This window comes from Pararge aegeria, chromosome 7 (genome assembly GCF_905163445.1).
Source record: "Pararge aegeria chromosome 7, ilParAegt1.1, whole genome shotgun sequence".
Classification (NCBI taxonomy): Eukaryota; Metazoa; Arthropoda; class Insecta; order Lepidoptera; family Nymphalidae; genus Pararge; species Pararge aegeria.
Genome location: NC_053186.1, coordinates 4,209,496 through 4,235,942, shown reverse-complemented (window position 1 = coordinate 4,235,942; position 26,447 = coordinate 4,209,496). Strand labels below are relative to the sequence as shown.

Sequence of the window (26,447 nt, the reverse complement as noted above, 5' to 3'; positions counted from 1 at the left end):
TCACTCATTAGTGCGTTTGTCTAAACTGGAATTCCTTTCGAAGACGAGAAGTACAGTTATGAACCTTTATTTTTGTGCTTTAAATAGTCGACTTTTATGGTTTAGTGTCTCAATTGACTAGTGCAAATGTCAAATTCAGGCGGGAAATTGTTTGTTTTATCATCAACTTTCATTTAAACGTGGTTTTAATATTCGATTTTTTAACCCTATTTAGTGCAATTGGCAGATTTCGGAGGAAAATTATTTATTATTTGGAAAATCTTCGGGCTAACCTTGATACCTATTTACCTTTCCACCAAACTTAAGATTACCTAGGTTTTGGGACAAGCTATAATTTTATTTAGCTAGATATTCTAGTTTTAAACATAATATAATCGTCTATTATAGATTGTAGTCTAATCTTTTAGTGTTATAGTTATTCTAAGTAATTTTAATCCCATTTATTATTGTAGTATTGCTCTCTAAGTTTGGTGCCAGAAATTGGGCAATTGTATTGTTAAAATCAAGTTTCGTGTCTCTCTGAGAGTTCGAAAGAGTTTTCTTTATCAATGCATAATACCTGTACTTTTAAATCGTTGATATTGACACTGTGTAGAACCGGTTTTAACTATTGTAAATGGCAAATTATATATAATTCTTTGTTTTATCCTAAAACCACTAAACAAAGTCGTTTACAAGGTTCAAATCGTCGCACGCTAATATAATTTAGTTTCCCAATTGATTAGTGCAATTCGAGCGGAAAATTATATTTTTTTTATCAGAAAATTAGCAAAGTTTTAGATGAATCTGATTGGATGTTATACTATCTATGGTTGTAGACAGTTTTAGTCACCGCGCGTTCTGATTGGTCACATGATACGGCAGGTCGTCCATCCTAATGAGCTAACGAGATAAACATGTGATTCAAGTTTCCAAGATGGCAGAACAGTTACATAGGAAAATTCGGAGCGGAAGATGCCGTATCGGTGAGATATTCGACTTTTATTTTTATTTATTTGACTTGACAATAATTAATAATTAACGCTAGTTGATTGATACATTGGTATGCCAATTTATTATACATAATTAGTAAACAATATTTTGACAGCAAAATTTAAAATTTCTGATTATAGTTCTGAATTTGAAAAATTACCTTAAATAGAATAATTAAGGTAATAAATAACCTGTTTTGCGGATAGCGAAAGGTAGGGACTAGAGAGGTATCTAATTATTTATTTTCTGTGTCGTTTCGAACTGTCACTCACCTGTAGCAACTCGTAAAATTAGAGAGTTATGTGTCGTTTCGAGTTTTAAATGCAGAAAATGATTAGAAGTTTCAATTAATGTTAATACTTTAGTACTTTTAGGTGTAATTACCGACTAGTTAAACAAATCCACCCTTCGCTATTTCTCAGTCTGGAATACATTTGTGGCCCTGTGGAAAGTTTCCAATAGAAATTATATCCAAACATTTTTACATAGAAATGCTAGTCAAGTGAATTCAAACTCTTAGCGAAAGCAAACATACGGCTATACATAATACCAACTTGAAGTTAACTACATTATTATTAAACTCATTGAGTAATTATGAGATGTAGATAATAATAGAAATTTATAGATATTTTTTATGAGTTTAACATATTTTTTTTTTTTTTTATAAAATTAAAAATTTTAGTAATTTTCATCCACGCCTCTATCTACGTTTTTAATTTTTTTTGGAATTAAAAGTATCTCCACCGTACAGCAGAATTTTATTGAAATCTGTTCAGACGATGGCAAACAAACTGGCGATCTGACAAAAATCTCACACAAGGCACGCTTTAATATGATCTGCTGTATTATGAAAATTAAGCTCAATTTGCTATACTCGTTACGTCACAACATTTCATTGTTAAGTTAACATCTCCTGAGGCTGCTCCGGTTTCGGAGCGAAACGTGCGTAGAGGTTACATTGGCGAAGATCTGTTTGGTGTGGAGTATGGTTGAAGAAATTGTAAGTTGCACCATACAGATTCTCCTGCTTTTCGCGGATAAATTAAGCTTAGTTTTCATAATATATTATGGAATTCCTTTAAGTAACGCCTGCTTCTATCCAAAATATGATCTGCTGTTTATGCAGGTGAACAATTAAAAAAAAAATATTCCTTGCGGCAAAAACGTTATCTCTACTCGAAAAAACTGGCACCTAATTACCTTAACACTTTATGATATTCATCAATAGCCTAGGGGTTCCCAACTTTTTAAAGCCACTTACAAGTTTTGTCACTGCGCCTGCGCCGTATTCTAGCTAAGTACAGTTAATTAAAATAGTTATGTAGTTAGGCAGATAGGCGCTAAAAATAAAACATCTTCTTTTTGAAGCGAATATAACCATAATTAGTAATAAATTTTAAACAGAGATTTAAGAATAATTAATCTACCCCAACAACGGGATGGCTGAGCAAGGTGACCTCCACACAATTTTTCAAGCCGTGACAACGCACAGAGACTATAAAAAATCAAAGTCAAAGTCAAATATTTCTTTATTCAAATAGGCACATATGTAGCACTTTTGTTGAATACATTACATGTAAAATATAACATAGTTGATGGCGATAACTAAATTCGTCAACTTAAAACTAAAGCTGCGCGCCACGCGCCCTGGTCTAAGAAGAAATCCTCAACTGGAATAAAAACCTTTCCGAACAAGAGGGGTTTGCCCATAGTCATCACGCTAGGTAGACGTGTTTGTGATCGCAGTAAATGGTAGCAGTAGCACAGAACGCTGCTGCCAATTTCCCGTTATATTCCCTTGTGATAAGTGGTAACTGATAAGGTGAGATAGTTTACTTACAGTTTACTCTTTCGATCACGTTGCAGCTAACTACGATTTGTATGACATCGAATGAGCGCCATCTAGTTACAAAATCGAGAGTCGTTTTCGAGTATTGAAATCTGTATCGTTGAGCCGCAAATTTGTACTTGTACTTCTGATTTTTGCTTTACAAACGTTTTTCTAATGAAAGCCCGAGCTAAGTAATTGTAGACGAATTTGAGCTTTAACTACATGCAAATAAGATTTTACTCCGGTTTGTCCATACTCTATAACGACTGCGAGCGAGCGAATCTTGTACTAAGGGTACATAAATCCGCTATATTAAATGCAGGTGAAAAATTTAATGTACCACGTGTAACGGAATTACGAATTACTGTTTCATAGGTAGAAGTATATTTCATAAGGAACCATATCGGAAAAAAAGCCCGACACGCGCATATTACCTACGCTACGCGACGCGTACTTAATAAAGTGACAGGAGTCACTTGATTTTAATTTTGCATGCGATGTTAGGGCTGTCTCTGATTTCTTTCAGTAAAAACTATGACAATGGTTTACTTGAAAACTATTAGAGCTTCAGTTTCACACATAAGTCTCAGAGACTCAAGCGTAAATAATATACCTCTAAAGCCTCTGAAGTATTATACACGTCGTATAATATTCTTTGCGGCGAAAACGTTATCTCTGTACTCGAAAAAACTGGCTCCTAATTACCTTAACGTTTAATGATATTAACGAGCCAATATTTGTACAGGGAATATCTTCTATTACGGTCACATTGCACTAACAGTGTAAATATACGTCGCGATATCAAAGATTACGGCAGTAAAGTGATAAGAGAAGTAGGGCTTACAGCCTTACAGTGTTTACTTGGTCTCGACTCTCGACTACTTTTTATGGTGTCTACGTTAACTACCTACACATTATTTTTTATTTTTAAATTGTCACTGACGAAGTTTGACAACCTGCTTGGCACAGTGGAGAGCAGTGTGACTAATGTTGTCTTATTAATGGGTGGTCCGGGATCTGATCCCTGGCAAGTTAAACTTAACCAAGCATGAACTTGCCGCCAAGCATGCCAGCCAGTGGCTTGCATAGAGGGTATGCAGATGGTATAAAATTGAGTAAATATCCAGTACGAGTTATAAAAAACTTAAGGGTAGGCAATGTAAGAGTTATAAAAAGCCTATTAAGTATTTATGACTAATATTCGAGATTTTCTTCATTTTGTTTTACCATTACCATCTTGGACTGCAACATACCACAGACAGATAGACACAAGTTAGCCCTTCAATGCAATGCAAATTTGTCTGGTGGGAGGCTTCGGCCGTGGCTAGTTACAACCCTACCGACGCAGACCTGCCGCTAAGCCATTTGTCTTTCCGGTAGGTTTTCGCGTAGAAACCTATAAGGGGAGGTATGGGTTAAATATAACTGCCATACTCCCTAACAGGTTAGCCCGCAACCCTGGTGGTGAGATTGCAGTCATGAGTCAACCTTGGGCTACCTTGAAGTGCAATAAAAAAGAAAAATCTAACCTGCACTGCTAGATAGGCAGGACAAAAATTTAATTCCTCGATTAAACAAACCCCTTGCTTGACAAGGGATAAAATCAACATTTCCACCTACCAAAGCATAATCAATATACTACGGACTTAATGGACGGACGGAATATACTTGGGCTCAGAAAGTAAAGTCGCTGCCCGATGCGCCAATCGGCCGTCGCTCAATAGAAGTTTACCTCGCTTATATAATACATGTACTCGTATATTTTCGGATATTGTTTCCACTCGTGCGCACATGCTCGAAGAGTAATAAAGTGGTAAAACTGCGGAAGGAGTTAAACATTTTGTCCTGTCCCATAGTTTTTTTTGTTTGTGATAGTTTTTTTTTTGTTTTTGGGGACTTTAATCCACATGGACATGCTAGTCCCATCCCCCAAGTAAGCGATGATGCAATGATATCCAAGATGGCAGGGTGATTACGTGTTTCACGACAGGTTTGCGACACATGTAAATCTTGCAATCTTTGATGACAAACGTCACTTTTGTATTTTTTTTTGTATGCGTACCGCTGTTGCTAATCGGCTGCCACGCTTGGCGGTACGCCTTTGTCGGTACTGTCGCCACGGTATAAGCCTTCTAGACCAAATTATAAATACCGCCTAGCAACGATTGAGCCTGGCGGTCCTCCCACATAAGTGTATAGTTATAGAATTATGACAATACAGAATCTCCATTCAGAAATTATTGTATGCAGAGCATTGTGTCCATAGATAAACAGAGACGACAAGTTAGGCTAGCCTTAGAATTTTTACGTCACTGATGCCCGTTTCTACTAAACTCGCCTTCATCGAATGCTTCGTATTTTAGGTAATTCCTAGAGAGTAAAAACGTTACACGAACTTTTATGTCATGTCTAACAACGGTAGGCGCCGTCTAAGGTTACGACACCGATTCTGCGTTTAGGTTCCATAAGGTACCTATTTATTCATTCATAAGATACCTGTTTAGGTTAGGTTCCGTAGTAAGTATAAATTCGATAGACAAAAACTGGCTTTCAATGTCGTAGGCACAATTCAAGTTGAAATATCTTTTTTTTAAATCGCATCACTTTAAATATACTCGTAGATGATACATTACAAATAATTTTTCTATTATTTGTCCTTGCTTCCAAATTTTTTGTTTAAACAGCTGTGATAACTTCGTGTGTATAACCTACCCTATAGCATAGAAAATAAGGTTGAAAATTAAGTGTACTAGGTAAAAGTTAGACGCAGTCTATATATGATCAGGTGGTTTGGGAGTGTTGGTAAAAGGAGCGCCTTTGGAAATGATTGAGAGAGGAATTCTTTTGAGTTAGTAACATATTCTATTTCTGTTATTTCTGTTAGTTCCGGTGTGACTAGGGTTCGGTAGTCAAATAAAGAAACCTTAAGGTTTCTATGCACGGGGTAATTCGTCGCCTTGCAATCGGTTTGCATGTGTATAAAGTTGCCCCAGTGGCGTGCATAGAGGTTATGCACAGGATATGCAGATGATATAAAATGAAGAAAATCTCCAGTGCCAGTTATAAATACTTAAGGGTAGGCTTTTTATTACTCTTACAGTGCCAATCCTTAAGTTTTTTATAACTTTTACTGGAGATTTTCTTTATTTTATATCATCTGCATATCCTGTGCATACCTACCTCTCTATATACTACGTCAACGATATAAAAGCTTGGGTGTAAATTATTGCCCTAACCAGGTTGCTTTTTTAATAGTATTTAAATGACAATGTGAGATGGTGATAACAAAAAAAAAATACAAACGGGTAAGTTTGTTGTGGGCTTGTTCTTAGACCAGAGCGCGTTTGGAACCCTCGTAGCTTTAGTTTTAAGTTGACGAATTTATTTATCGCCATCAACTCACTCCTATGTCATATTTTACATGTAATGTACGCATCAAAAGTGCCATCTATGTGCCTATTTGAATAAAGAAATATTTTACTTTGACTTTGACTTTGACTTTTATTTTGACTTTAGGCACGCCACTGGGTCTCCCATACTCCCACTACAAGCCCACTATAGGGCACGGGTCCCCTCTCAGAGTGCGAAGGTTTAGATCGTAGATACGCCTTAGAGAATGTTATTGAGAACTCTTAGGCATGCAGGTTTCCTCACGAGGTTTTTTTTTAATTATAGAGGCAAGTGCTTGACTTTAATCACACCTGATGGTAAGTGATGATGGAGCCTAAGATGGGGCGCTCTTGCCTAGGAGATGCCTATTCACTCTTGATTTGAAGGTACCCAGATTATAGGTATCGGGGAAGACGGAAGATGAGACGGCATTCCAGGCGTTTGCGGTGCGGATCAGAAAGGGATAAGCAAAGCGATTCGTACGTTGATGGTATTTCAACAACAACGCCGTTTTACTCCACCTTTAAATTAAGTGATATTTTCATTGCTTCAATTAAAAACGTTATATTTAAACTCTAAAAACAAAATTTAAAGTTTAAATATACAAAATCGTTTTATACCAAAGCTTTTCTTAAAGGTACACATCGTTTTTGTAAGTAACTACAAAACCGTTCGTGACGGTCACCTACTTTGAGTAAACCCAGTTTTTCTGATTATGACAATGTACCTAATACAGTTTTACTGAGCGGTGATAGCTCACAGTTTTAGAAATTAAAATATCACTTGCTTCAACGGTGAAGGAAAACATCGTGAGCAAACCTGCATGCCCGAGAGTTCTACATAACTTTTTTAAAGGTGTGTGGAGTCCACCAAACCTTACTGGGATGGCTTGGTGGACTACGGCCTTAACCCCTTCTTATTGTGGGAGGACACTAGAAATTGACACGTGTTTGTACATTTGTGCGTATGAATGTATGTGTGTATTATCTTTACAATTGAAATTGTTTTTCGCATTATGCTCTTTGGTGCCTAGAGCGATCGTATATCGCTCTCTGCCCCAGGGTGAGCACTGTACTTCCACTTTGACGTGGTTTACATCCATGACCTCAAGGTCATAGGCTCACAGACTAATAACCATTAATCCCAACATCCCAAGTCAAAGTATCACAGAGGCATTCTTAGACTCCTGCGTACATCAGATGAATAAATGAATGTTTCAACTTTAATAACTAATATTTTATTTCAGAAAAAACATTTAAAAGGAGAGAGAGTCAACAAACAAAATGAATGTTTCTACTGAAATAACTAAAATGTTATTGAAACACAAAATCGTGATTCTCCATGAAACCTTCAAGGCTGTAAATTAAACGTAGTGAGACATGACAAAATACCGTTTTAACTAGGTTTCAACGGACAACAGCGGGTGACTTTTTAGCGCTATTCAAATTCAAATGTCATAGAAATCTAAACAGTCTTGTAGATTGTTCTAGACGCCAATTAGCATGTGTTTTGTTCTTCATTGTTCCCTCAAAGTATTTGTCTTGGACATACATTACGTTTGCTGTGATGCAAGATTTGACCTATTTTATAATTTTCTTGTGTTATTTATGTTAGTATGCTGCTCACTTCGTTTTCAAGTTATATTGTGGTATAATTTACTGCATTCCTTTGTCTAATGTTGAGGTCTCCATATTTATTGTCCCATAGAACATACTCCGTGTTGTTTTCGGTTTTGGGTAGACCCATTTCTGCACCAATATTGAATTCATGAACTTCAAATCAGTTCTTGATAGTGCTTATACGCGAGAAGTAATAGGAACTCGATCTCCGGCACGCACCTCTTTATTTTCGGAGTTGTAAGTGTTTTGAGCCATTAACTCACTTGCTACAGCGGTGAGGGAAAACATCGAGGAAAGTCGCATGTCTGAGGACTCTTTATAAGGTTTTTAAAGATATGTGAAATCCAACAATCCGCACTTAAACTTGGTAGATTAAGCTTTGAACCTTTTCTCATTCTGTAAGGAAAGCCGTGCCCTGTGGTCGGCCGGTAATTTTTCAAACCATTCCTTTCATGGAAAGCCAATATTATAATCAAGGGATGCTAACATTCTCACGTTGGGAGAGGCCTTTAGTCCAGCAGTGGACTGTTATAGGCTATTGTAGATGATGATGCCAAATTGAGATGCACTAACGTTGAGCTTACAGGGACACTTGGCAGATTGTCATCGACTTCTGGGTCGGTATGGACCTCTTTGGATGCCATCTGGCTATAATGGCTAGAATGATTACCTACGGACCACATTGTCTATTTCCGGATCGAGCCACAAAAGTTATCAACAAATCGTTATTGGAAATACAGATTCTACTAAGCATACGCCGGCTAGAATCTCAACAATTGGTCTTTTGATATATTTTCTTTTTAAAATTTAATATGTTATAATACAAATATTATAGACATCCGCAAAGGATATACAGTAGACAGATGACATAGCACATATAATTGTCAACCGCCCATAACACTTTGTGTACACACCAAATGACCAAACGCATACACACTGTAAAGTAACGGGCCCAAGTGGGAGCCTTGTGTAACACCGACAATCAAATTAGTGGCCGCTCGTGAGAGCACAGTTCACACAGTTAGATCCGTACCGATAATTGGTGTGCGCTAACCTCGGCGAGTATTGACATTGGCCGATTTTGTTTTCATTGGACGAGCGGTTGGGACTTTTGCCGTAATTTGTATACAGGTTCGTGTAAAACGCTTGAACGAAATCTGAGCAAAGCAAAATTCGTTTCAGATAAATATATTATTAAACTCTCACGAACCTTCAAAAGGCTTGTTAAAAAATCTAGTAAATTACTTAGTATAGTATCATGTAATAGAGTCAAGAAGTAACTATAATATATTATGGGATAAATTTTAAAATAACGTGTTTTTCAGTTTCCATGTACCTAAAGAAACCAAAATAAAAATTGATAACCCTAGTTGTAATTACTTTTAATCTATTAATGAATGATGAACTATTAATTTAATATTATCTAGGACTATTACGATTTTGTTGTTGCCATATCAATCCGTGACCCCATTTGACCTCAAACGTAAACACAGCCTTTGCTATGGTTGTCACTTCGTGTTTAACAACTTTGTGTATGTGTGTTTCTAAATGAATTGATTTATAAAACAAATGTGGAACAAGTTTTTCATTATTATGAATACAGTAATACCACATAGACTTAGAGCTAACCCCTCTTTCAACTTACCTTGTAATTTGTATGAATGAAGGAAATGCTAGATTTTCAGGTGGAATAGTCCTTCCCAAAAAATGCAAATAACATTATTTACGGTTTTATGCTACTATCTCTACGTAAAGAAATCAGAAGTAAAGAGATCCGTAGAAGAACTGGAGTTACCGACATAGCTCAGCTAGTCGCGAAGCTGAAGTGGTAGTGGGCGGGGCACATAGCTCGGAGAACTGTTGGACGTTGGGGTCCCATGAAGCGTTAGACAGCCCCCGACAAGGTGGACCGATAGCATAATGCGATTCACTGGGAGCTACTGAAAACAAGCGGCCCAGGACCGTTGAGTTTAGAAATTCCCACAAAGTCCTACGCCCAGCAGTGGACACCAGTAGACGTCACCGTACACAAATGAGCAAAGCCAGTTAGAAGTTCTAGTGCAAAACGAACGGGCATTAACTTTTCAGTTTGTGTTCGCAGCCTCAATAAACGTTCTGGTAAAGCAGTTACGTGCTCAATTTATATTCCATTGTCCATTCTATAATAATTCATATTTGCTATGCGATATTTAAAGTGTTTAACTAATGTCATAAATATATATTGTCATGTTAACATAGTCATGTTTCTATGTTACATTGAAAGTTTATGTAAATTGTAAACTATTGTACAAAGCAACGAAATAGGTAACGCTATTCTCGTCTGTAAATGTAAATTGTGATAAAACACGTGGGAATGATAAATTATAATTGAAAAATAGTTAATTAGGAAATTGATTTGAAATGACTGCCTTCCATAGATTTCTACCATTTCATAAGTTGTGATAAATATAGTGTTGTGATTTGTCTGTGGTGTTAAATAAAAGTGTAAGCGTTCACTCGGTCACTCATTCATATATTCGTTCATTACTTTTTCGCTTTATCTATAAAGCGCATAACAATTCCCCTGTATATTTGGATTTCGCATAAGTCTACGCAGGGAAGAAAAATGATCATGTATTACTTTTATGAAACCTCATTTTTTCCCTTTCATCAAGAGTATTGCGCTGATTTTAATGTTTTCAGCTGGTTTAATCATATATTAAAGGCGTACTGATTTCGGCATTTTTTTAAATCTGGTTTTGGGCTTTAGTTTAACTTCTGCTAAAATTTTTTTTTTGAACAGCACCCACACTCTGATTTTATTAAAAACTACGTAAGCAACAACATCTTAAAAATAAAAATACACTTAGCCCGCTTTACTTTGCAATATCTCAACTGCACTTGTCACAGTTATGTGTTAATAGATAGGACACGTATGTATGTTTGTACAATTTTTATGTATGGCACTACTGGTCAGCAATGCACAGTTCTAAAATATCGGTATACTTAATATTTACCTAGCAGTATTCCATGGCTTTGTCCGCATAAATAAATGCGAAATGATTGTTTATTATAGCTATGTTCGGGTTTTGAACGAAACGAAAACCTTACACAGACACACACAAACCTCACAGCTAAATCGTGATCTTGGCGAATTTTGCATAGAGGTAGTTTGCATTCCTTTTTCACCCGGAAAAAAACGATTGTTTTAAAACGGAAATAAATGCCGACAAATTCGCAATAGTATTATCTCTACCTATATTCCGAAAGAAACATTATTATCACATAGGTCCATATGCGGGCGACTTTGGAACCTGCTCAAATGATAAAATTTGTTGTTAACAAAGTTTTAGGTGACTTGTAATGAGAAAATTAGTTTTATAACATAAAAACACCTAAGTTTAAAAAGCAAAAGATATAAAGGTGGTTTTTTATGGGAGAAAATGGTCAAATGCGATTCAGAAAATACTTTCTATGTGCAGTTAATGATCGATTATGGTGAAAATTCTCTTGTTAAATTATGACTATACCTCTATATTTCGTATAAATAGAAGTTTTTCTTTTATATATTCTACGGGAACGCTCTAATCTAATTCTTATCCTTGATAAAAAAGTGTATTATGACCAGGATGCAAGGATATGTGGCAAATTACATCAAAGTCAGTGCAGTGCTAAAGCGACCATTGTTAAGAAAGCAATATACACATTTTCAGTATTATAATATTAATATGCATAAATAATAATGACGATTCCCATGGGGGGTGATAACCTGGCAGCATAACATATTCACATATGCTCAAATTAGACAGAAGTTTTATTTCAACTTTTTCTACGACTGAACGCCTATAAATTATATAATTATGAGACCTTGCCTAATTATTACAGAATTTATCCCTAATATTATGTCCTTAGTTAAATGCTAATATTTTATGCCGTTGGGTGAAACACAACAAAATTGTATATTAAACATAACACCCAGGAGGTGTATTTGTTTTTTTTCGTTATATCAATGTTTTAAGCTAATAATCGAATTTAAGCTCTAATACCTAGAAGCCCTCCGGACAAAGCAGACAAAAGATCTATAATAATGAACCTAATCCCAGATGCGATGCCAGAAGATTGAAGAAAGAAAAGCCAATAATCTGTTAATGAAGAGAGCTATCCGTCGACAGTATTGACATTAAACACTGTCATGGAGTTGCTCTCTTTATGAACGGATGTGGTTCAACAAAAACAAGAGGACCAAACAAAGTGGTGTGGGAAACGCAATCATTAAAGAAGATAGAAGAAATTAATTAAAACCAATAAGACAAGATCATCGATTCGAAGTAATAATCTTTTACGGGTAGCATGTGAATGTTAAATAAAAATTCGCCAAACCCTGTCAAAAATGTAGGATTGAAAAATCTACAACTGTAAGGGGTAATTATAAAAAAAAAATGTGTGCGTGTGAATGTGTGTACACACGTAAGAAGTGAATCTTCTTTATTCGACATTTAAATCTCCACTTAAAATCATCGGTATTTTATCATTATTGTTACCAAGTAAAGAGGCACCTTCACTTGTGTATGACAACAATGAATGGTAAAGAAAATTAATAATATCGTCCAACTTCTGATTAGGAGATACGAGTATATACAGTGCAACAATCAAATTTTCATCCCATTTTCCATTTAGCATTGAGCCATACATAAATCAGCAACTGCTGAAGCTAGTGACCCATGCAAGTCAGGAGAAAGAACAGAAAAATCTATCGATGAAGTTACAATGTTAACGACATCATTAGAATTATGATATATTCCTACGCCTCCTACTCTAGTGTTCAGCCGTTTAAATTTGGCGATGCATTTGAAGTTCGAGAAATAATATAGGTAGGGACAAGAAAAAAATGGCGCGTAACGGAAAAATGTGACGCGTACCCAAAAAATGTGACGGTAATTTTTTTCCCAACGCCGATAAAAAAGTTACACTTCAATAAGAATAAGTATCTCGCATAGAAAAAAATGGCTAGAATTACCTACGTTCTGTTTACAGGTTGGGTCTTTTGTGGACATATACTTAGATATTAAGAATGACCTTTTAACTAGACTGAAGCTTCTGCAATCAACCATTTATCTTTCACAATTTTTACATTTGCGTGGAAATATTTGAGTAATATAATTCAGCATGTTATGTATCATTCGAACAAAAAAGGACTTTCGGTTATATTATACGTTTGATTAAATAAGCTAGCTTAAGCCTGTATCATAAATAGCTATTTAAATAATTGTAAACATCTATTTGTGCATGACTGTAGATAGCGTCTATCAAAGATGTATGTTCTTAAGTCTTATCTAAATAACTTACTAACTCTTACGTGGCTTCACCCGCGTAAACTAGTGTGTACCTACTGTATTTATTATCCACTACCCCAATAATTTTATAAATAAGAATTGTAATGAATGTAAGAAAGCAAAACCAAAAATCCCTTTCCGCATTTATAACATTGTTTGAATTATAGGAAGACCTTAGGTACAAAGGGTTTTAAATGTTACCTGGACTTCATGATTCGCCACCGACAATGACAATGCCACCCATTAGGTACTATACCAACGAAGCAGTTGTATTATTTCTTAGTAGTGATAATCTGATATTAGTTCTTAACGGACTTAAAAACTGTGGTAAAGCTATGATCATCTTTCCATCCCCCAGGTTTCAATGCCCTGTCTCTGTCACAGAAAGAAGGGACAAATTGTATACTCTGTTTTGTGAATGCCCTCCTGCCCTTCTGTTTAATGCCCTTCTATTTTCACTATAATAATATATAATAATGTAAGTAATATGTCATCATTTATTATTCTAAAAAACAACTATGTACCTTTAGTATATTAATTCTTTAATTGAATAAATGTTCGAGTTGTGGTTGGCTGGTTTTAACGATCATTGTCATAATATATTATATACTTAATTATTTCCTTGATATCGATTCATAATTTTTTTTTGATTTTCTCATATAAATATCGAATAATTAATGTGTATTTTGTATAAGAATTAATATGATTTTTTTTTAATTTCTTGAAACTAATAAATTTTATTAATACTATTTAATTAGTTGAATGTAAAGGGACAAAAATAATTGTAAGAGCAAAAAACACATTACAGATAATAAAGATATTATATTCTTTTCTTTGGTGATTATAAAAGGGGTTTCCCGGCTTAACGTTTTCTACGAGACACGAATGTGGATGATGCAAGTTTCCTAAGGCCAGGTTGGTTTTTCACTTTTTTATAAGCATAATTAACGGCACAAGCAAATTACCCTTAGTAAGTTGGAAACCATCTCTTACAAATAGAGTAACCATTATTCGACGAGCTCTATCACAAAAACTTCTATTACCGCTTCTGAAAATTACTTGAAATATTATGAAAATTATGCTTAATTTGCTATACTCCCAGAAAAGCAGGAGAATCTGTATGGTGTAATTTTCAATTTCTTCAATCCTTATACTCCACAGACTTAACAATGATGCATTGTGAAGTCAACATCTCCTGAGAATGCTCCGGTTCCGGAGCGAAACGTGCGTAGAGGGTACATTGCCGAAGATCTGTTTGATGTGGAGTATAAGGATTGAGAAATTATAAATTACACCATTAAGATTCTCCTGCTTTTCGCGGAGTATGAATGAATGAATGAATGAATATACTTTTATTGCACACCACAAAAAGTACATAGAAAAAAAGAAAAGTATAACAAAACAACGTATACAATTTGGCAGCCTTATCGCTTCATAGCGATTTCTTCCAGGCAACCAATGGAGAAGATAAAAAACAGGTACAGAAAATAGTTAGGTGGTGCATGTATACATTTACCCATAAAATAAATATTTCATTACTTAAATATATCCATATAATATATAAAAATGATATTTACTTAAAAATAATATAATACATTATGTATGTATTAGGTAGCTTAGCAAATTAAGCATAACTTTCATAATATATCATGGATTTCCGCAAAGTAAGGCCTGCTTACATACAATAATTAATTGAAAAAAAAAACGAGTTCCTTGTGAACGGAAATGGAATCCGAGGCACACGAGGAAGTTAGCAGCTCGATCTGAAAGAGGTAATCGAACATAAAAAGTAGGTATGCTCAAATTATAATGGTTTCCATCTGAATCTCGCAGTATCTCAGTAATGTAGACACAGTTACCCAACTGCGTAGAAATAGATTAACAGTTTACACGTCTTATCAGTGATAAGGTGATAAGAAGCACTGAGAGCTACGGCGACTCGTTACTTTTGATAACAATGCGGACTGCGTACGGGGATAACTAGGTAAATAACTTTAAGAATTATGTAAACTGCTGAAAATAGGTCATGATTAAATTTATAAGTACTCAGCAAGTTTTTTACATTGCCGACTAAACATTAGTTAAACATTCATGACCATTTCAATAAGTATCTACTATTTTAAATTGTATTTAACCATAATTATTCGAAAACTCAACGTAAAAAATTTACTGAATAATATTTTAAGCGCTTGATATGAAGTCAACGTTATAATTCATGGTTGGAATGGTCCTCTGAGATAAGGGTTTTCCATAATTTAGGGGGTAATAAAAAGGTGGGAATAAAAGTAGTACAGATGACAGTGGTTTTGTACCTATGCATATCTCTTTGGTTGTACTAATTTATTGTAAACCATTATAAATTTGCTATGACCTTTAAACGGTGTTGGATTTGCAAATCTGCAATTTCCTCTTCTGTATTTATTAAAATGAATGCCAACACAGCAGAAAGGTAAAAAAACTACCCACTGAATTCAATACATTGAGTTTTACCTAGGTATAGGGAGTATTTAAGAACAATAAATATCCGATGCATTCTTCGGCATGGTGGCTGTATCTCTCAGCATTCTATTTAGTAACTCATGACAATTTCTTTTTAATCATGAAAAAAATGTCACTTACTCAGTTTTTCAGTTAGCGCTCAGTGATATCAGTCACCTGTTATCGTTTTCCATATTTGCTGACGTAGATATCAAATCGTCATATTTAAATGGTTTGACTTTCGATCAACCTGTTCTATGAGAACCTAAGTATCTCTACCTACCTAACTTTACTGATATTCCTCGTGTAGCGTCAGTTTTTTTTTTCGGTCGGCTGGCGCATTAGCATCGACCCTGTTTTTTGAGTCCACTGGATTGAGTGGGTTCCATTACCCCAACTGGAAAATGTTTGCGTGATGAACATGAATATTTTTCACTGTCTGGGTGTTTATCTGTATAATATAAGTATGTTATGCATATTATTCATAAAAATATTCATCGGTCATTTTAGTACCCTTAACTTATTTACGCTTACTTTGGGGCTAGATGGTGATGTGTGTATTGTCGTAGTTTATTTATTATTATTAATTACTAGCGGTCCCTCGCGACTTCATCCGTAAGCTGTTGCGGATTTTTTTGGAACTTATAAACGGGAAAAACTTTGTTATACATGATCTTACCGAAACTTTAACAGCCTTACGTTTATGCAGCGCACGCAGCGGAAGCTCTCCAAGAGAAAATGAAAACCCTGGATTAAAACATTCTTCATTGATGCTTTTGTCTTAGTGTTTCTCTTATTGGTCTTAGCGTGATGCTCTTATATCCTGCAGCCTTCCTCGATAGATGTGCAACCAAACACTGAAAGAATTTTTCAAATCGGTTCCTGAGATCATCGCGTTCAATTTACGCGACACAAACAAACTCCTCAGCTATATATATTAATACCGTTGGTGTGAGAAGTGGTGGAAGGCACCCGACGTGACGATCCAGTGGTGGCATGCGCATGATTTGCGCGCGATACTGGACAGTACATGGCAACATTACTTTTTTTTTTCTAAAATAAAAGAATTTTTCTGAAATAAACGTAGCCTAAGTTACTCCGTATTGCATCAGCTACCTACCATCAAAGTCCCGTCCAAAACGATCCCGCAATTTCAGAGATTAGCCGAAACAAACAAACAGCCAGACAGACAAAAATTGTTAAAAATGCCATTTTGGTGTAAGTTTGGTATATATATTCTTAAACATGTATATTACAAACAGACATTCTAATTTTATTATATGTATTAGGTATACATATACCTATTTACGCATTGTTTGTCGCATTTCAACTGACAGCTCCTTATAAATGTCAGAGCGTGACAAAAAACTACGTTACTGTCTAACGCTACACCATGTTTTGTGTAATATTGATGCAAAAGTAGATTAATAGGGGTTTTTATAGTACTACAATTTATCACCCTCGCCTAACATTAGTGGTAACATGTTATATGTATGAACGCTTCATAGGTGCCTGTGATAAGGTCTACGTCTACAAGAAACACTTTTGAATTTGGTAAGAATTGCAGTCTAAGATGGTAGCTGGCTAACTTCGTTTCCCAGTTAAGTCTAGTCGACAAGTTGAAAATGGTACAAAATAGATACTGCTCTTAAAATTATGTGCGATAGCTCATTGGACCCGGAATAGCGCCTAGTGCCAAAAGCGTGTATTAAAAACATATATTAAATACATGCACAAAAAAAATTGCAAAGTTATTAATAATTGAAGATGAAAAAAAATGGCGTTTTTTTTGCCAATATTTCATATTGTATTAATATTTAAGAAATTTCATATAAGATTCTTGCTACTAGCTGTACAAAACTTGAATAAAATACACTTATCACCTGTATGCAGGACGTATTAAATTGCATAAAAGACACTTGCTACCTTGATACGATATTTACTAAAATTGCATAAGCGACACTTGCTGTCTATGTACTAGATGTACTAAACTTGCATAAAACACACCTTTGACCTATGTGCGGGACGTACTAAAATTGGATAAAAGACAATTGCGATCTGTATACGAGACGTACTAAACTTGCATAAATAACACTTGCTTTCCGTGCAGGAGACGTGCTAAACTTGCATAAAATACACTTGCGACCTGTATACGAGACGTACTAAACTTGCATAAAATACACTTGCGACCGGTATACGAGACATACTTAACTTGCATAAAAGACACTTGCGACCTGTTTACGAGACGTAGTAAACTTGCATAAAAGACACTGGCGACTTGTAAACTAGATGTACTAGACATACATAAACAATATGTGCATCCTATATAGGAGGCGACCTAAACTTGCATATACGAAACTTGCTTCCTTTACACGAGACGTACTAAACTTGCATAAACGACACTTGCTTCCTTTATACGATACGTTCTAAAATTGCATAAGCGACACTTGCTTCCTATATATGATACGTACAATACTAAATGTACTAAACTTGCATAAACGACTCTTGCTTCCTATATATGATACGTACTAAACTTGCAAAAAAGTCTTGCTTCCTATATACGAGCCGTACTAAACTTGTATTAAAGACACTTGAGACCTTTATACGATACGTACTAAACTTGCATAAGCGACACTTGCTTCCTGTATACTAGACGTACCAAACTTGCATAAATGATTCTGTATAGGTGACCTACTAAAGTTGCATAAACAGCACTAGCTTACCGAACAGGAGGCGTACTTAAATTGCATAAACGACTCTTGCTTCCTGTATACTAGCCGTACTAAACTGGTATTGAATATACTTGAGACCTATATACGAGACGTACAAAACTTGCATAAACGCCTATTGCTTTCCGTATCCGATACGTATTAAACTAGGATAAAAGACACTTGCGACTTGTATACGTGTTGAGTGCGACGATTTTTTTAAATTGGACCTAACTGAAAACTAGAAACTAATTGATAAAAAAAACAAAGATAAATAATTTAACATACCTAGATAATAAAACAAATGATTATCACTTGATAATACTAATTACAAGTGATTGGGTAAAGTTATTGAGTCAGTCGGTGTGGTTAGTGGTATCGATGGAACAAAATGGCGGCTAGATTATTGTTAATGTTTATTTGTGTTCTTCAGACTTTACCGTTATTCTTTGTGAGTTCTACATTATTGTGTGAGGCAGGATTTTGTACGGTAAGTAACTACGTATTTTATTGTTATTTTTAACTTAAGTAGTTATTTTTATATTAGAAATAAAGAACATCCTTACTTACAAACATTATAATAAGATGATAATGTGTAAGGTATAACCTATGTCTGGCACATCTGAATCAATCTTCAGGTGTACTAAACATATAGGTAATTTCATCACACACTGTTATGCCGGAAAAGTACCAGGGTCACTTTCTTAACCCTGTAAGGTCTTAGTTGCCTGTGGTACTAGTATAGTATGTAGTTTATTATTATTGTATGTATTATATATAATAATTATATGTGTAGCATTAGAATTTATAACAATTAGTTTAGTTTGCAATATTTTTATCTCGGTAGGTATAACATTTTTATTGCCGCACCAACCCGTTCCTTATAAGAAGTACTTTCGCCAAAGGTTGTCTGGGAGAGATCACTTTAGCGATAAGACTGCCTTTGCACAGCTAAACTAGTTTTTTATTATTTTTTATTTTTATCTTATTTCATTCTCTTTGTATTTTGTTTTTGTGAGTGCAATGAAGAATTTAATAATAATAATACTCCTACTCGATGCAACCCAAACTGTTCTAATGCTTGGATGATGTTAATGGATTTTGTTCATTGGCAGAAATATCGACAGGAGAACACCTGCCCGACAACAGCGAGGGATTGCTCCGTCAACAACGCTACATTCTCTGGTCTGACGCTACCGTCCCCAACGATATGCAACTGCTGTGACTACTGTCTCCCTCTATATAGTAAGACTTCCTTCTTTGTTTTTCTTTATTTTATAGTATGCGTTGAAATTCATCACATAATGGGTTTCAGATGAGTGAGTGATTGGCTCCCTGCATGCTAGATTCGGAGATGGGGCTGCCATCTTTGGCGCCGATTCACGCCAGGTTTTATCTCGGGTTTATCCATCAATATGCTAGACTGATGACTGATTAAGGTGCTGATAACCTTCGCTCGCATTCGAACTTCCTATAAGTTGGTGCCGCACGAATGTGCGGTTGCAGCCTCTTCACTCTGTAGGTCTAGTGAGTGTGGGCCAGGTGTTAAATGCCCTCCCTCCTCCTTTATCCAGGCTTGGGATTGGCACTGAGTGACCCCAGTGACAGAGTTGTGCAACGCATGGAAGCCACGCGAGCCCCACAGAGATTGATGGAGGGCACTTTGGAATGGCGTAGAGTGATGGGGGTCGGTGCGGGTGGAGTGATGGAGTTGAGAGGGATATGAGGGTTCTGGGAGTTCGGAGCTGGAAAGAAGCAGCTTCTGACCGCCTCAAATGGAGAAATATTCTTGACCAAGCACAGGCCCACCCAGGGGTGTACAGCTTTGATGATGTTGAAATTCATCATCCGCAGCCTAAAGTACCACTGCTGGGCACAGGCCCCGTCCCTAATAGGAGAGATGGTTTTAAGAGCATATACCCACAACGCTGAACCATTGCAGGTTAGTTGGGTTTATTGACTAGGTGATAATAACCGGGACCGACGCCTTTACGTGCTCTTCGAGGCACGGGTTTAGACAACGCCAATTTCTAACTCCGGGCTATACAATACCTTAGGTACCTACATAACTACTGCCCCGACCCGGAAACGATCACTAGACCAACGAGGTAAGTTGGACATGCTAGTCTAATGGCTAGGTGCTTAGCCAGCAAAAGTCTCACTGCCACCGATTGGGTTGCATGAGATGTGCTGGCAAGTTGAAATAATGTGTTATAACCCAAGTGTTGTTCACTTGGGTTTTAGAGCTCATCCGGGGTAGTATTACCGTCATGCTTATTTCTATCGTCAAGTAGCATTGTTGAAATACTGTGTTCCGATCTGAAGGTCGTGGTTGCCATTGTCATTATGGGCACATGAGGCTAAAATACATACGCTGAAGGTGGTGGCGGCTCGTTTAAGAACATGCTCCTTGCAAGCCTGCTAAATTTTGCTCTATTAGACGACCGATTGTTGCAGTGGGCAGAGACTAGGCTTTTTGAATCCGTTCGTTCGATTCCCACAACTGATAGAGGTTAGATGGCGATGTGTGTATTTTCGTAGTAATAATAATTAAAAAAAAAAAAAACTTAAAATTAGGTTACTTAATAAAATAAAAACAAATATAATCCTATGTTGGCAGTGACATAATACTTTATTTATTTGTTAATGTATATTATTTGTTTACCATACGCACACTACAGACGCGTGATTTCGCACAAAATTCTGTAGAATGCTATCGATCTCTGCGACGGATCGTGAAAAATGACAAAATCATCTCCAATACCAGACAAATGCAAACTTTATTCTTACTTTTCTTTCTTCTTTCAGACAAAGGCGAACCTTGCAGTCTAGGAGGACCAGGAGACGGGGTCACTGTAGGCAGGTGTGGCCACGGGCTAACTTGCGATAATGGAACCAGGACCTGCGTGAGAAGTAAGCATTTTGATACTACTTGAAAATACCTGTCGGCACGAATTCGATCGCGCCTCAGCACGGTTAGGAGAGAATTATCTCCTGGAACATAAATTTTTCTTTTTCCACAGCTTCATCAACTCTCATAGCATTGGAGCACAAATAATATATTGTGTAATAACAAACTGGCGTAAACTTCTCCTATTCCATGTTTCCGTGCTTTAGCAGGTGGACACGTTAATTATATCTCTTGTAAGATATAATCGGGGATATAATTTTTAAGCCCTGCTGATCATACTTGAAGCCGTGATTGCGGTGGCTTCGGTCTTACTCTCGGGGATATTAAGTTTATTCCCCGGCGAGGCGCGCCTTTACCTTTTCAATGCTATGTGCGGTTGCGCAATTACATATCACTTGTTTTAACGGTGAGCGACATCATCGTTGCAATCAAGCGTTGTCGACTACGTCCTAAACTAGTAAGCCCTTCTAATTCTGCCAGGAGATTCATGCTCTGTACGGCGTACGCCGGTAATTGTTTGATAATGATGCTGATAAACTGTAAACGGCGTTGGTAATTATTTTTGTTTCTAAAACAACTTTTATCTGAGGTTGACAACAATAAGAGCTAACTGTACTTTATCAAGCGCCACTCAGAACAGTGGCTTTGTAGTCATATTAAACAATTTCAACCACACAATTTGTTTTCGGTCAGGTTTTTTTTCCTATCATCTTGCCATAAATAATGGGTATGAGCAGGTCGTATTCACTTTATGTTTGTATTTTCAGTGAGCACAAAATGCCACGACGCCCAAGACGATTACGATGCTCGACACGCTAAAGGGGAGACGGGAGTCCTCGAGAGAAGACCAGAGTGTGACATCAGGGGAGACTATGCCACATACGATTGTGTGCCTTCGCAAACGTGAGGAATATTTTAAGCTCTGGAAGCTCAGTATGCCTGTGTTTATTATACCTTAGGTATAGGTCACTAACAATAATTAGGACCAGATGGCGCTCTTTCAGTTCCATTATACTCGTTGTAAACTTGACGCTATCGTATAAGTAAAAGTTGGTAGAAAATCTCGCACTAGGCACTATAAAAACTGTAGCAAATCCTGCGTGGGACGATGCAGCCGATTAAAAGTGTCATTTATAAGTGTGTGCCATATTTTTTATTATGAAAATATTTTAATTCTGACTTTAATATTTTACCTACATTTACATTCTTTAAAGCGGATTTTGGTTAAAACCAACATTTTAGACCCAGATAGACATTTTAGATCGCAAATAAGATAATAATCGAGTCTACCGGTGATCCTAGAGCGGGCATTTACCTTGGCCAACGAATTAGTTTGGCCATCCGAAGGGGCAATGCTGCCAGCATCTTAGGAACTGTACCTCGCTGCGGTGGTTTCGAATACGTTTTATATTTTATTTAGTTTTAAATAGTTTATTTTAGGTTTTATTTATACAACAATTATTTAAAAAAATAAAATTAATTAAATTATATTAAATATCTCTTCATGCTTTAATGGTTAAACGAATAATGATGAAACGTTATTTAGGTTTCTTAGTTTTTAAATACAGAGGTGATAGGATAATTTTAATTCCTTTCCTTTTACAGCTGTTTTTGCCAGTCGGAAGAAGGTGAAAGATTGTTTGGCGAAGTGCTTTTTACCGGACAAAATCAAGATATGCCTTGTGGTGAGTTTGTTTGCTTTTGTCGAATGCAGTTCATAAATAATAATTAAAGTGGAAAAACAACCAAAGACGATATTTTTATAAACTAAATTGATTCAATCATCAATTTAATTTATATGCGGCACTTTTTAGGACCCCTTCCTTGCATGCACTTGCCCCATGCCAATGGTTCTGAAATGAAAGCGCCCTTTTTTTTTTTGCGCTGGGAAATGCATTGACGCATCCCTCCCGGAGACAGGTAAGAAATAACTAACCTGTTTCCGGAAGGGTATGTGGGACTCGCTGACACGAGACCAGAATACCATAGAGACCAGAATACCATGAATAATATAGAGTTATTGTTTAAAAAATAAGAATTTATGAAATAGCTGTATTAAAATTAAATCAAATTACAAAAAATTTAATTAAAATGACCTGATAACCTTTTCTCTATTACCACAGTACATAATCTGTTGTACAATTAGACTATTAAATCAAAGCAGATGTTATGGTTGATACCGAGTATTTTTATAATAACTTGGCACTGTTACTTCTCACAGAGTACGAATTGATCTCAGGAAAAAGTGGTGTAACAAAAGTTTTTCTAAATTACTTACCCCATCGCCCTAGAGCCTTCCCCCTTTAAAAATAAACTTTTGGATACTTATATTACGATGATAATAGCGTCGGTTTTGTTTTTCAATAATCCATTATTAAATTTCCAGGATGTTCACGGATGATACAGAAAGTTGAGCAGTACATAGCATCAGGTCTTCGATACCCAGTTGCTGGGTTGCGATGCACTTCGGACGGGAACTTCAACCCTGTGCAGTGTATTGATAGGGTCTGTTATTGCGTGAACACCATCACTGGGGAGGTGACTGGTACAAATACCATCAATTTGGATGAGCAACGCCTTTCCGATTTACCATGCTGTACGTATTTATACAAAAACAGACCTATATTACTCCTCACTTTAGATTAAAAATCGCCCAGCAGCAGTCTTACGTCTGTGTTACTTTAGACGAGTGATTACTCGTAACATCATCGTGCGTGTCTTAAAGTTTCGAGTGAGCTTGTATTCAGAGGGTAGTACTTTTTATTTACGCTTTCACCAATAAATAACTTTGCCTTTGCTGTACGACTGGTGAGAAAGAACTGGCGCGTTGAATAAATTGTGCCAGCAGCGTCTTACACAAACCAACTCTAAGTTCTAGTGCATACCCGCGTGTGTATATATTCGTTATCTTTATAGTTTAATTTATTGCGGCCTTAACAGCAGTATTATTTATGAATGACAGAATACATGACGCCTCTTAAAATAAGGACTTTAATAAGGGTTTTTAAGTTGATTCCATCTCGGTAAATGTAATTTTGGAAGTCGAAGTACTATTTTAAATTGAGTTTTAACTTCTGTAACTGATCTTGTTCTCAGATGTAGAAGAACTCGATCTGTTCCCCATAAGGAATGACACTGGACCTCCCTATAATTACACAAGCCCGTGTTACGAAAGCATAAGAGAGAAGGAAGAGCTAATACAGCAGAGTATAGAAGATGGATTCAATGTGGACTTCTTCACCAGTTTTACCTCCGTCACTTGTATGCCCGATGGCACTTTTGGAAGGATTACTATCAATTCTAATGGATCGTAAGTATTAGCTTCTTTTTTCAGCTAAAGGGTAACATAGGGTCTGTTGTGAGTTATGACCAAAGTTTTAATAAGATATAGAATGCTTTTTATAGCATAATTTTATAAGGATATCTTTTATAAGTAAATCTTGTTATACGTTTAAAAGTATATCGGCCTATGTTAATAATCAGTCTAATACAAAATCTACGGAATGTAGTTTGAAATTAGTAGTGCTTTCTTTATCTGCAGAGAAGAGTTGGATAAGGATAGACGACTAAATTCAATCTGTCATCTGAAGCTTTTAGTTAAGATTGATTATTAATTTCGTTCGTATGGGTAAACGGGGAATTCGTCCCATGTCATTTCAATCGACGGATTACATTTGTATTTCCATACACCTACATCGCAGGTGATTCCGGAGATCGCATGCAATCTGGCGCGTTTTCATATGCGCAACTCGCGCAAGTCTTGCACAAATTGTGTATTCTACTTGTACCGCCCAATTCCACCCCCCTTTGTAAACGTGCCATAGCAATTGATTGCAGCGATCGATTGATCGATTGCACTTGTGTGGGCGGCCGGCCGTTTTGAAGCGATGAATTGCAGCGATCTGCTTGAAAAGATCGCTCCGACGGATCGGATCCTGCTTAAAGGGATCTTAAGGCATGCTGTGTTGAAAGTTATTAATCGAAAAAGAATTAAATTTATTTATTTTTAAATACAAAGGTTTCTAATGATTTTTCAGGAAAATATGCATAGACGAGCGTGGAATAAGAATTGGAGACTTTGAATCTAGGCCGAATACCCCCGAGTTTAATAATATGGATTGTAGTAAGTTACATTTTAGTTACATAGATTGTTACTTCTTATGCGTATGCAACTGTACGTGCATTATTTTCTCCTTTTTGCTGTGACCGTTAAGTCACTGCATATTTTTTAAGACTGCTTTGTACTAACAGTTCTGGACTCGGAAAAAGGTTGTGAAACAATCAAATTCAAATTTGAAATTCATTTATTTCAAGGAGTTATAGTTTATAAGCACTTTTGAAATGGCAAGATAGTGAATTGAACTATTTTTCAGTATTTACTAGGCTAGGATAGGGGGTAAGCCAATGGAGTTTTCACTATTACGAATAATATCCTATTGGCTTACCCCGTTTCCTAGCCTTGTAAATACTGCAGAAAAGTTAACCCCAATCTCTCCACTGCGAACTTTTTTTATTCCCCAAACATTGTGCAATGACATTAATAAAAAAAATATTAAGTAGGTATCACAATAATTATACCTTAATCATCGATACTATGCAAGAAAATGAGATTTTAAATTTGTTGTCGTAACGTTTGTTGTCAACTAGCTATCACGGTTCATGAGATGACAGACAGACGGACAGCGAAGTCTTTGTTATAGGGCCCGTTTTATCCTTTGGGCAAGAAACCCTAAAAATACGCATTAATAAAATCTTCCTGTTAACAGAATGTGCAAAAACAACAAATCTAATGTCGGCGTCGACTGAGCCTCCGCGTTGTTGCACAAACGGCAACTTCAGGCCTGTTCAATGCCGGCGTGGGCTTTGCCGCTGCGTCGACTCCGACGGGCGGCAAGTCGGGACAGAGTCTAGGGATGTCACCAGATTGAGCTGCTACACCGCTGATTGGAGGAACTGCTGATAAAATATAGAACTTTAAATATAAATACCTGAATATGTAAAAAAATATAAATTATTTCTCTATTATTAATAGAGGTTTTTTTTCCTATTTATTACTTTCTGGTAAGTGATGATGCAGTATAAGATTGTAGCGGGCTAACCTTTTAGGGAGTATGGTAGTTGGATTAAATTAATATCGGTTTCTTCGCGAGATCGTACCGGAAAATAAATCGCTATTCGCGGAAACTATTCACAGCTAAAACCTCCATCCTGACCATACCAGACAAA

General features: G+C 36.3%; 1 protein-coding gene across 3 annotated transcripts; it reads left to right on the top strand.

Annotated features, from left to right (window-relative positions):
• LOC120625459 lies at nucleotides 1-26,230 on the top strand. Of its 3 annotated transcripts, XM_039892536.1 has the most exons (10): nucleotides 1-50; nucleotides 18,659-18,800; nucleotides 19,426-19,555; nucleotides 21,119-21,223; nucleotides 21,989-22,124; nucleotides 22,827-22,906; nucleotides 23,608-23,817; nucleotides 24,318-24,531; nucleotides 25,259-25,344; nucleotides 25,988-26,230. In XM_039892536.1, exons 2-10 carry the CDS (start codon nucleotides 18,702-18,704, stop codon nucleotides 26,179-26,181), a joined length of 1,254 nt encoding a protein of 417 aa, XP_039748470.1. In that variant the 5' UTR covers nucleotides 1-50; nucleotides 18,659-18,701; the 3' UTR covers nucleotides 26,182-26,230. The 3 variants fall into 3 exon arrangements, with proteins under 3 accessions (XP_039748470.1, XP_039748471.1, XP_039748469.1); XM_039892537.1 differs by lacking the exon at nucleotides 1-50 and having other exon boundaries at nucleotides 18,511-18,800; nucleotides 19,426-19,495; XM_039892535.1 differs by lacking the exon at nucleotides 1-50 and having other exon boundaries at nucleotides 18,513-18,800.
• The last annotated feature ends 217 nt before the right edge of the window (nucleotides 26,231-26,447 follow it).

Coding starts and splice junctions, on each gene's coding strand:
- LOC120625459 (XM_039892536.1), top strand. CDS start 18,702: ATGGCGGCTAGATTATTGTTAATGTTTATTTGTGTTCTTCAGACTTTA. Junction 21,224..21,988: donor AACCAGGACCTGCGTGAGAA/GTAAGCATTTTG, acceptor TTGTATTTTCAG/TGAGCACAAAATGCCACGAC. Junction 22,125..22,826: donor GATTGTGTGCCTTCGCAAAC/GTGAGGAATATT, acceptor TTCCTTTTACAG/CTGTTTTTGCCAGTCGGAAG.